The following is an 11,421-nucleotide window of genomic DNA, read 5'->3' on the forward strand; positions in this document are numbered from 1 at the left end:
AGTGAGAGTGGCAGAGAGTGTCAGAGAGAGGGAGAGACAGTCAAAGAGAGAGAGGGATGGGGAAAGATATGGAGAAAGAGTGATACAGTGAGATACAGAGAGAGAGAGTGACAGAGAGAGAGAGACAGAGAGGCAGAGAGAGAGAGACAGAGAGATTCAGAGAGAGAGAGAGAGACAGAGAGTCAGAGAGAGAGAGAGAGAGACAGAGAGGGACACAGAAAGTGAGAGATAGACAGGGAGAGAGAGAGTGGGACAGAGTCAGCGAAAGAGAGAGAGAGAGAGCGAGACAGAGAGTCAGACAGAGAGAGAGAGATATAGAAAGAGTCAGAGAGTTAACGAGAGACAGAGATAGTCAATGGATTGACAGACAGGGAGAGACAGAGAAAGAGACATAGAGAGAGAGACACAGAGAGACATAGAGGCAGAGACACAGAGAGAGAGACTGAGAGAGAGACACAGAGAGAAAGACACAGAGACAGAGAGAGACAGAGAGACAGAGAGAGAGAGCGACAGGGAGAACGAGACAGAAAGACAGAGCGAGTGAACGAGACAGAGAGAGAGAGACAGAGAGATTGAGTGTGACAGAGAGAGAGTGGCAGAGAGTGTCAGAGAGAGGGAGAGACAATCAAAGAGAGAGAGGGATAGAGAGAGATAGGGAGAAAGAGAGTGAAACAGAGAAATACAGAGAGAGAGAGAGAGACAGAGAGAGAGATAATGTTAGTGAGAGAGAGATAAAGAGAGAGAGGGGCATAGAGGGAAGTACAGAGAGAGAGAAAGAGATGAAAAGAGACAGGAGAGAGACACAGAGAGACAGAGAGAGAAACTCAGAGACACAGAGAGAGAGAAAGGCAGAGTGAGAGGGATAGAGAGAGAGACAGAGAGAGACAGAGTGAAAGACAGAGTGAGAGAGAGAGAGAGAAAGAGTGAGAGAGAGAGAGAGAGAGATAGAGACAAGACAGAGAGAGAGAGAGACAGAGAGAAAGACAGCGAGACAGATAGACAGAGAGAGAGAGTGAGAGACAGATAGATAGATAGAGAGAGAGATACAGAGAGCGAGAGAGAGAGAGAAAGAGAGAGTGAGACAGGCAGGCAGACAGACAGAGAGATGGTGAGAGAGACGGAGAGAGAGACAGAGTGTGAGACACAGAGAGAGAGAGAGCGAGAGAGAGAGAGGGAGAGTGACAGAGAATGAGAGACTGAGAGAGAAGGACAGAGAGATAGAGAGACAGAAATACAGAGAGAGAGACACACAGAAATAAAGACAGAGAGAGAAACACAGAGTGACAGAGAAAGATAGTCAGAGAGAGACAGAGATTGATAGAGAGAGAGGGAAAGACAGAGATAAAGACAGGGAGAGATACAGAGAGAGAGAGACAGAGACAGAGGGAGAGGGAGACAGAGAGAAAGGGAAAGATAGAACGAGAGAGAAACAAAGACGGAGAGAGAGAGCGACAGGGAGAAAGACAGAGAAAGACAGAGAGAGAGAGAGTGAGCGAGAGACAGGCACAGAGAGAGAGAGGGAGAGCTAGAAGCAGATCGAGAGAGATGGAGATATATCGAGAGGGAAAGAGATACAGACAAAGAGAGAGAGCCAGAGAGCGAGAGAGCGAGACCTGGGAGTCATGGTGCATTTGTCATTGAAAGTTGGCAAGTGGTGAACAAGACAAATGGCATGTTCGCCTTCATATCTCGGGCATTTGAGTATTGGCGCAGGGAGGTATTACTGCAGTTGTACAGGGCCTTGGTGAGACATCACCTGGATTATTATGATCAGTTTTGGTGTCCTAATCTGAGGAAGGAAGATCTTGCTATTGAGAGAGTGCAGCGAAGGTTCACCAGACTGATTCCCGGGATGCCATGGCTGGCCAATGAGAAGAGATCGGATCCACTGAGCCTGCATTCACTGGAGTTTAAATGAATGAGATGGAACCTCTTAGAAACATACAATTCTGACGGGACTGGACAGTGTAGATGCAAAAAGAATGTTTCCGATGTTGGGGAAGTCCAAAACTACTGGTCAGTCTAAGGATAATGCGTAAGCCATTTAGGACCGAGACGAGGAGAGACTTTTTCACTCAGAAAGTTGGTAACCTGTGGAATTCACTACCACAGAGAGTTGTTGATGCCAATTCGTTAAATATATTCAAAATATGGCCCTTACGGATGGATCAAGGGGTATGGAGATAAAACAGGAACGGGGTACTGAGGTGAATGAACAGTCATGATCTTATTGAATGGTGGTGCAGTCTCGGAAGCCTGGATGGCCTACTCCTGCACCTATGTTCCATGTTTCTATGTTTCTATATTTCGTGGGACTGTCTATGATGCTGATGGTGATTCACCCGGACTGCAGACCCCTCATAGGGCGCCCGTTGAAGACAGTGTGTGAGTGAGAGTGTTATTATTCACGCGAATCACTGGTCACGCCGGGGAGAGCAGCTCGCCCACAATATCAGGACACAGGGAGTCTGATGCAGGAACGTTTCTGCGTCTTCTCATCTTTTAATTAATTTCAGAATCAGTGTGAAGGGATATTTCCCTACATTCTTCAACTGCTGTCTGAACTTAGTCTGGGTGACGGCATAAATTGCCGTGTTTGTGCAGCAACTCAGCAGCTGCAGCATTATTCCAATGTCCATTACATAAAAAGGTATATATACAGAATCATACCCCAAATAGTACATCTGGATCCATATAGAATGCACCATAAACACCGCCCACAACAGGATGAAATTGCCGGAGATAACAAACAGTAAAATGATGGAATTCCTGCGGCTGGCCATCTCTGGGTCACTGGGACACTCCCCACTGCTGGCACCCAGGAGTTGCCTGCGGGCTCTGCTGGCCAATATAATATGCCTGGCGGTGACAGTATTGAGCAGCAGAATCAGAGCAAATGGGACACATGGGGTAAGAATATAATGAAGGAATGTGATTGCTGTCCAGACTGGTGAATACAGAACATCATACGTTGTATAGCAAAACCAGGGTATGTTTGAAAGATTATAGAAACTTGTCAACATAAAATACCAGAAAATGTTCTTCAACCCGCTCAGCAAAGTCACGGTTCCCAGAACCACAGCCGCCGTTCTCTCGGTGCAATATTTAGTTTTCAGCTTCTGGCAACAAATGGCCACAAAGCGATCAAAGGTGAAACTGACGGTGAACCAGACAGAACAGTCTGTGGCTGCGTGAAGTAAGACGGCGTGAATATTACACACGCGGAAGGACCGCACGAAATGTAACTCTTTCTGATAAAGAATGGGAATGTGTCTCAGTATCAGGTCGAGGATAATGACCAGGAGATCCGTCACTGCCATGGCCACCAGATAGCGAGTGACACATCTGGAGAGACCGCACTTTCCACGAGGCAGGATCACAATCGTCAGGATGTTAACTGTCAGGCAGGGAAATAAACAGGTAAGTTAAACATTAATTTCGAGAAAAGATTAGACTCCAAACTAAAATAATTAGCAATCATTGACAAGGTAATCACCAACTAAATTCATTTATCAGCATTAAATCAGACGACCTATCCCTCAGTCAATGAGCCGCCAAATGCTTATGTAACATCATCATCATCGGCAGCCCCTCGAAATCGAGAAAGACTTGCTTCCACGTTAAAAGTGAGTTATCAGGTGACTGAACAGTCCAACATGGTAATTACAGTCCCTGTCACAGGCGGGACAGAGAGTGGTTGAAGAAAAGGATGGGTGGGGAGTCTGGTTTGCTGCACGCTCATTCCGCAGCCCTCGCTTGGTTTCTACATTTTCTCGGCGACGACTCGAGGTGATCAGCGCCCTTCCGGATGCACTTTCTACACTTAGGGTAGTCTTTGGCAAGGAACTACCATGTGTCGGTGGGGATGTTGCATTTTAATATGGAGGCTTTGAGGGTGTCCTTGAAACGAATATTTAAAGTATTTGAACACAAATGGAAGAGATTAATTGCTGCAGCTTTTCACCTTTTGGTTTCCACTTGTGCAGAAAATATTAGACGAGAAAATATGAAAGTTTGTTCATATTCTAAGTACATAAGTTACAATCAGCTGGGGTTGTTTATCATGAAATACGATTTTTGATTTAAATTATATATGAATTGCTCCCTCATTATAGAAACATAGATAATATAGAAAATAGTTGCAGGAGTAGGCCATTCGGCCCTTCGAGCCTGCACCATCATTCAATGAATTCATGGTTGAACATGCAACTTCAGTACCACTTTCCTGCTTTCTCGCCATACCCCTTGATCCCCCTGGTAGTAAGGTCTATATTTAACTCCTTTTTGAATATATTTAGTGAATTGGCCTCAACAACTTTCTGTGGTAGAGAATTCCACAGGTTCACCACTCTCTAGATGAAGAAGTTTCTCCTCATCTCAGTCCTAAATGGCTTACCCCTTATCCTTAGACTGTGACCCCTGGTTCTGGACTTCCCCAACATTGGGAACATTCTTCCTGCATCTAACCTGTCTAAACCCGTCAGAATGTTAAACATTTCTGTGAGATCCCCTCTCTTTCTTCTGACTCCATTGAATACAAGCCCTGTTGATCCAATCTTTCTTGATATGTCAGTCCCGCCATCCCGGGAATCAGTCTAGTGATCCTTTGCTGCACTCCCTCAATAGCAAGAATGTCCTTCCTCAAGTTAGGAGACCAAAACTGTACACAGTACTCCATGTGTGGCCTCACCAAGGCCCGGTACAATTGTAGCAATACCTCCCTGCCCCTTTACTCAAATCTCCTTGCAATGAAGGCCAACATGCCATTTGCTTTCTTAACCGCCTGCTGTACCTGCATGCCAACCTTCAATGACTGGTGTACCATGACACCCAGGTCTCGTTGCACCTCCCCTTTTCCTAATCTGTCACCATTCAGATAATAGTCTGTCTCTCTGATTTTACCACCAAAGTGGATAACCTCACATTTATCCACATTATACTTCATCTGCCATGCATTTGCCCGCTCACCGAACCTATCCAAGTCACTCTGCAGTCTCATAGCATCCTCCTCGCAGTTCACACTGCCACCCAACTTAGTGTCATCCGCAAATTTGGAGATACTACATTTAATCCCCTCGTCTAAATCATTAATGTACAGTGTAAACAGCTGGGACGACAGCACAGATCCACTAGTCGCTGCCTGCCATTCTGAAAAGTAGCCATTTACTCCTACTCTTTGCTTCCAGTCTGACAACCAGTTCTCAATCCATGTCAGCACACGACCCCCAATCCCATGTGCTTTAACTTTGCACATTAATCTCTTGTGCGGGACCTTGTCGAAAGCCTTCTGAAAGTCCAAATATACCACATCAACTGGTTCTACCTTGTCCACACTACTGGAAACAACCTCAAAAAATTCCAAAAGATTTGTCAAGCATGATTTCCCATTCACAAATCCATGCTGACTTGGACCTATCATGGCACCTCATTCCAAATGCGCTGCGATGACATATATGTGCAATAAAACCGATAACTCTAATCAAATTACACTTTTACCATTGAAGAATCAAATTAAATATGTTTGCCGGTGTTGTTGATGCACTTCTGTCCCTCGGGCACCCACCTCTCATGGAAGGCCGAGTACGTTCCTGTGGACACCGCGTGCTCCATCTCCAGGGAAACCTTGGCTTGAACGTTTCCACGGAAGAGAGGGAGGCAGCCGGGCTGAACGATCCTCTCGACCGTCCGCTGCCTGGACCAGCTGATGGTCCACTTGGCCATGTCCCGGAGCAGTCCGACGACGAGGATTCTGACCTCCCGCTCCGCTCCGCACGATGGGCCCAAAGATCAGGAGTGTACAGCCGGAGGCAACAGATTTTTCCACTCTGTTTCTCGCTGAGAGACGCACTGAACTGTGACAGATCGGCATGGGACCAAATTGCAAATTCAAATTAAAGATTGGAAATAAATTCAAGAAATCTGGCTGAACGAACATTTTATTTGTGAATGTTAATGATGCTTGAAATCCTGTTCCACCCATCAGAAGCACTGCCATTAATGCAGAATTTGAGATGGTGACAAAGGAGACACTGACTGGAACTAAATGATCAGCGGATATTTACCCGGCTATAACTTAGCGTGGACAGAACAGAGCGAACAGAGTTTCGCTTCCTCTGTTCAAATCCAAGTGAGAACAAAAGAGGAGAAATTGGCTGATAAAAGGAAGGAATGAAATAATTAAAAATGGACGGAATCTTTTATGATTTCTGAATTATTGCATCACAGAAAATAACGGTAAAACATTCACAATAAATAAATATTCATGAACTTCAGGATCTCTGAGATGATTCCAGTGATGCGATGATGGGACTTCCCAGATAGGGCTCCCATCTCGCTTCAGGAGTTCACACCAACATCTCCCTAGATTACACTGCTCCCTCCCTCAGTCTAGATATTTAAGGACCAGGTTCGCCTACATTACACTACACCCACCTCTGTCGAGAAATTTCATTCGCAGGTTCGGCTAACTTCCAGTGCTCTCACGTCGGTCCAGGGATTTCATTCCGAGAGCCAAATATTTTACTCCGCTCACGCATCTGTGATTGGACCTGAGTCTTTGGAAAGAACATCTGATCTTGGCCGCAACTCCACTTCCGTGCCCACTCCACTCCACATAACCCTGAACACCCTCCTCGTTTAAAAATCTGTTTATCTCAATTTAATAAGATTCATAGAAGTTGCCTCCACAGCTCTCTGTCGAAGAGAATTCGAAAGATTCACGCCCCCCTGAGAGAATAAATTGCTTCTCATTTGTAATTTAAATGGGCGATCCGTTATTCTGAACCTATGTCCCCTGGTTCTAGATTTCCCCCACTAGATGAAACATCATCTCTGCATCTACCCCATCAAGGCCCTATAGAATCTTACACATTTAAATAAGATCACCTCATAGTTTTCTAAACTCCAATGTATACACACTCATCCTGCTCAACCTTTATTCTTATAACAACATTTTCATCCCAGTAATCAACGTTGTGAACCTTCTCTGAACTGCCTCCAATGCAAGTAAATCCTTCCCCAAATAAAGTGACCAAACTGTACACAATACTCCAGCTGTAGTCTTATTGACAACCTGTGTTATTTTAGCAGGACTTCTATATTCTGTCCCACTTGAAATAAAGCCAGATATTCTGCTGCCTTTTCTAATTGCTAGCTGTACCTACATGCTAACCTTCTGTGTTTTATGTACAAGAACCATTGACCAATCTGGACCACAGCAATTTGGAATCCCTCCCCATTTAATAATAATTTGCTTATTTATTTTTCATAACAAAGAAGATAACGTCACATTTTCCACATTATACCCCATCTGCCATTGTTTTAGCACATCCATTTAGCCTATCGCTATGCCTTTGCAGATTTTCTGCGTCCTCCTCATAACATGCTTTCAAACTTATCTTTGTATTATCAGTGCTTCGATGCTGGTACACCTGGACAGTTCCATTGACGGGCCACATCTTCCGAATGCCTGACACAAGACTCGCTAGCAAGCGCTCTACTCGGAACTCCTACACAGTAAGCGAGCCCCAGGTGGGCAGAGGAAACTTTTGAATGAAACGACAAAGCCTCCTTGATAAAATGCAACATCCCGACCGACAGCTGGAAGTCGCTGGCCAAAAACTGCCTGAAGTGGAGGAAGTGCATCCAGGAGGGCACTGAGCACCTCGAGTCTCGTCGCCGAGAGCAAGCAGAGACCAAGCGCAGGAGTAAGAAGGAGCATGCGGCAAACGAGCCCCACGTACCCTTTCCTTCAACCACTCTCTGTCCCACGTGTGACAGAGATTGTAATTTCCGTATTGGACTGTTCAGTTACATAAGAACTCATTTTTAGAGTGGAAGCAAGCCTTCCTCTATTTAAAGTGACTGTCTACGATGATGACGTTGTATCACCAGCAAAGATTTAACATTTAATATAGACTTTCAAAATTATGATGGGTTTTGAGAGAGCGAGTAAGTCAAAAATGTTTTCAGTTACACAATGGTGCGTAACCAGAGGAGACAGGCTTAAGGTAATGGACAAAAGAACCACAGGAGAGATGGGAAGAGTGTTCTTTATGCAGTGAGCTGTTACAATCTAGAATGCGATTTGTGAGAACACGGTGGAAGAAGATTCAATCGTTATTTTCGAAAGGGAATTGCTTAATTCGTGGAAGGAGATATATTTATATTTTTCTGGCTAAAGAGTTGGATATCTGAGATAGTTCTATCCAAGAGACGGCATGGACACTATGGACCGAGTTGACTTTCTTTCCTGTATTAATCTAACATTCTATGAGCAAGAGACAGAGAGAGTGAAATGTGGAGTGACAGAATGAAACTGACAGAGAGGAAGTGAGAAAGTTACAACGTGCCAGAATGAATGAGAATAAGAGAATAGAGAGAGTATGACTGGAGGACGTATAGAGGGAACTAAATTAACATTTATTGGGCAATTGGTTAAATACTTGAAGGAGAAAAATTGCTGGACTATGGGAATCGAGCAGGGGAATGGGACTAATTGGAGGGGGTGAGACCATGGTGGGATTTGAACACATGGATGAGAATAATAAAAATGAGGCATTACTTAATCGGGATCCAATGTTGGTCGAAGAGCAGATTGTTGATGTCTGAACAGGACTTAGTGGAGTTAGAATAGGAAGAGCAAATTATTTAGGTGAGCTCTAATTCATAGTGCACTGTAACTGCGAGATGGGCAAGGAAAGCATTGCAATTGTCAATTCTTGTTCAACAAAGTCACTGAGCTATTGAGGCGAAGGAATGAGTTGGGCAGTATTATGGAGATGATAGTGGGCAGGACCAGTGATTCAAAGGAGAAGAGGTCAGAACTGAACTCAGGATAAAACAGAATGCCAAACTTGCGAACAATCTCGATCAGCCTCAGACATTGGCCACAGAGGGGACTGAGTCACTAGATATACAATGTGAGGAAGACTTGAAAAGATTTAAGTGACATACTCAGTAATATAGTGAAATATAGATTAGAGTTATAATTGCTGTATATAGAGACTTACAAAGAACACCAACAACAGCAAAGAGTGTGGAATAAATTGAAAGAACACTCGTACAATTAACAACGTATGCATAGTTAATAGCTGGATGCAGAGATGTTCCAGGAACAACTACTGAAGCAAAGATGAGAAAGCAATTTACAAGTCTAGTAATACAGCGAAACATGGTTTGGAGAGTTAATAGTTGGATACAGAGACTACCAGGAACAACAAATGCAGCAGGGAGGGGGGGAGTAAAATATGAAATCAGTAATACATTGAACAATGGTTACTGGAATAACTAGATAGACTTACCAGCAAAACCAACAACAGCAAGGACGGGATAGTAAATGTATTGAATAATACGAAATGCATAACGCATTCGCAATACTAATGATAGTTCCTCATAATGTGCAACAAGATAGTTAAAATACAAGATGAAACTCTTGCCATTTGTTGTAACATTCCAATCCATTTTTTTCAGATTCTGATCCATTGTTGTAATATTCGAATCTACTGTTCTCAGATTCCGATTCCCTCTCTGTGGAGCAGTGCGATGATCGCTGTTAGTGCCAGAGGTAATGCTCTCACTGTGACGATGGGGCAACACATTGAAAGGAGTGCCTTATTAATATGAGCGAGAATATCTCCAGTGACACAATTCTGTAAATAGAGACTTATATTAATTACAGTCACTGAACAACCAGCTTCTGTAAACCCGTGGAGACTGATATTAATTACAGTCCCTGAACAAACATTTTGAATTAACCCCTTTCAATCCAACACTTTATGTACCACAATAAGGTAGATCTCCTGGAGTAGTTTTGATCACCTGGATAAGTCGGGGCGGAATGTTGCCTGATACTTTTTCCGAAATTGACCTGAATTTTAAATTGGTTTTTGCCTCTGCCGGGAGATCACATGGCTCCGGTTGTTTTGGAGTGTAGAATATTTCAGTTTAAGGTGTGTCACAGTTGTGTGGCGCAGTCTGCTTGTGCTTGGTCATCTTTAATTTTCCCCATTGTTAATGGTTCAAAAGATTACATGTAAGCTTGAGGACTGCTGACCGATGGTCGTGTGAGTCTTTGTCGGCCGGTGCGGACACGATGGGCTGGAAATGGCCTCCTGTGTTGTAAATTTCTATGTTTCTATGTTTCTCTATAACTGGTCCGAATGGGATGTATGAGTGTTGCTGAGTGAAGGAATGATGGAAATAGCTCAGGCCAGAATCATTAATCCTCCTTGGATATGTCAGTGGTGACAGAGGACTGGAGGTTCGCAAATGGTACACCCTGTTCAAAAAAGGAAAGAGGTATAAAATCTGCAGCTACAGGCCAGTCAGACTAACGTCTGTGGTGGGGAAACTTCTAGAGGCCATAAGCCGGTATGAAATGAGTTGTCTCTTGGAAAAACCTGGATTAATAAATGACAACCAGCACAAATTGTGTTAATGTCGAATTGTATCTGAAAAACCTGATTGAGTTTTTTGATGTAATAACCTAACGGTTTGATGAGCGTAGTGCAGCTGATGTTGTGTATAACGACTTTCAAAAGACGTTTGATAAAATGTCACTTCATCGACTTGATAGGGAAACTGAACCTCATGGAATTAAAGGAAAAGTAGCTTGGTGGATACAACATTGGCACCCGAACAAATAACAGGGAGTGGCGGTGAAAAGTTGGCGTTCAGACAGAAGGGAAGTATACAGTGTTGAAACCCAGGGTTCTATATTAGTAGCAGTGATATTTCTGATAGAGATTAATAGCCAGGACCTAAGTTTAAAGGCATAATTTCAAATTTGCAGATGTCACGAAACTCAGAAATGTAGTAAGCAGTGGGGAGCATAGCAGCCTTCAGGAGCACAGCGATAGTCTGGTTAAATGGGAGACACATGGCAGGTAAAATTAAACATGTGTGAAGTGATACATTTTGGGAAGGAACATGACAAGAGGCAATATAATTTTAAAAATACATTTTTAAATCGTGCGTTGGTGCAGAGACACCTGGGAGTCGATGTGCACAAATCTTTGAAGGTGCCAGGGCAAGTTAATAAAACTGTTAAAAACGCAGGAAGAATCATTGACTTTATGAATCATCGCGTATAGTAGCAAAGTGATTGTGCTACTGTACTAATGATCCAGAGACCTGGACTAAAGATCCAATGGCATGAGTTCAGATCCCACCAGCTGTGCAATTTAAGGTGAATTAAATAAATCTAGAATTAAAATATTCTGTCAGCAATGGTGAACGTGTGGATCTCGATTGTCATTACACATCTAGTACAATAACGTGTTTTCGGGATGGAAATCACCCGTCCTTAAGTAGACTGGCATATATATGACACCAGTCCCACAGCAATATGGTTAACTCTAAATCGCCCTCTAGATGTATCGATGCATTCACCAGCAGCGTTAAGGTGGAATTTGGGATGGA

At 43.6% G+C, this 11,421-nt stretch overlaps 1 protein-coding gene across 1 annotated transcript; it reads right to left on the bottom strand.

Moving 5' to 3' along the window:
- Positions 1 to 2,495: 2,495 nt before the first annotated feature.
- On the bottom strand, positions 2,496 to 9,498 carry LOC139250666 (probable G-protein coupled receptor 139). The gene is made up of 2 exons (XM_070873042.1): positions 9,303 to 9,498; positions 2,496 to 3,397 (listed from the first exon to the last, which is right to left on the bottom strand). The coding sequence occupies exons 1-2, from the start codon at positions 9,481 to 9,483 to the stop codon at positions 2,496 to 2,498; spliced, it is 1,083 nt and encodes a 360-aa protein (XP_070729143.1). The 5' UTR covers positions 9,484 to 9,498.
- Positions 9,499 to 11,421: the final 1,923 nt, after the last annotated feature.

Source organism: Pristiophorus japonicus, unplaced genomic scaffold (genome assembly GCF_044704955.1).
Source record: "Pristiophorus japonicus isolate sPriJap1 unplaced genomic scaffold, sPriJap1.hap1 HAP1_SCAFFOLD_408, whole genome shotgun sequence".
Classification (NCBI taxonomy): Eukaryota; Metazoa; Chordata; class Chondrichthyes; family Pristiophoridae; genus Pristiophorus; species Pristiophorus japonicus.

Bases quoted from the DNA above. Each gene is read 5' to 3' on its own strand.
- LOC139250666 (XM_070873042.1), bottom strand. From the start codon at position 9,483: ATGGATCAGAATCTGAAAAAAATGGATTGGAATGTTACAACAAATGGC. The intron at 3,398-9,302 runs GTAAGTCTATCT...CCTGCCTGACAG, and splicing joins TGCTGTTGTTGGTTTTGCTG to TTAACATCCTGACGATTGTG.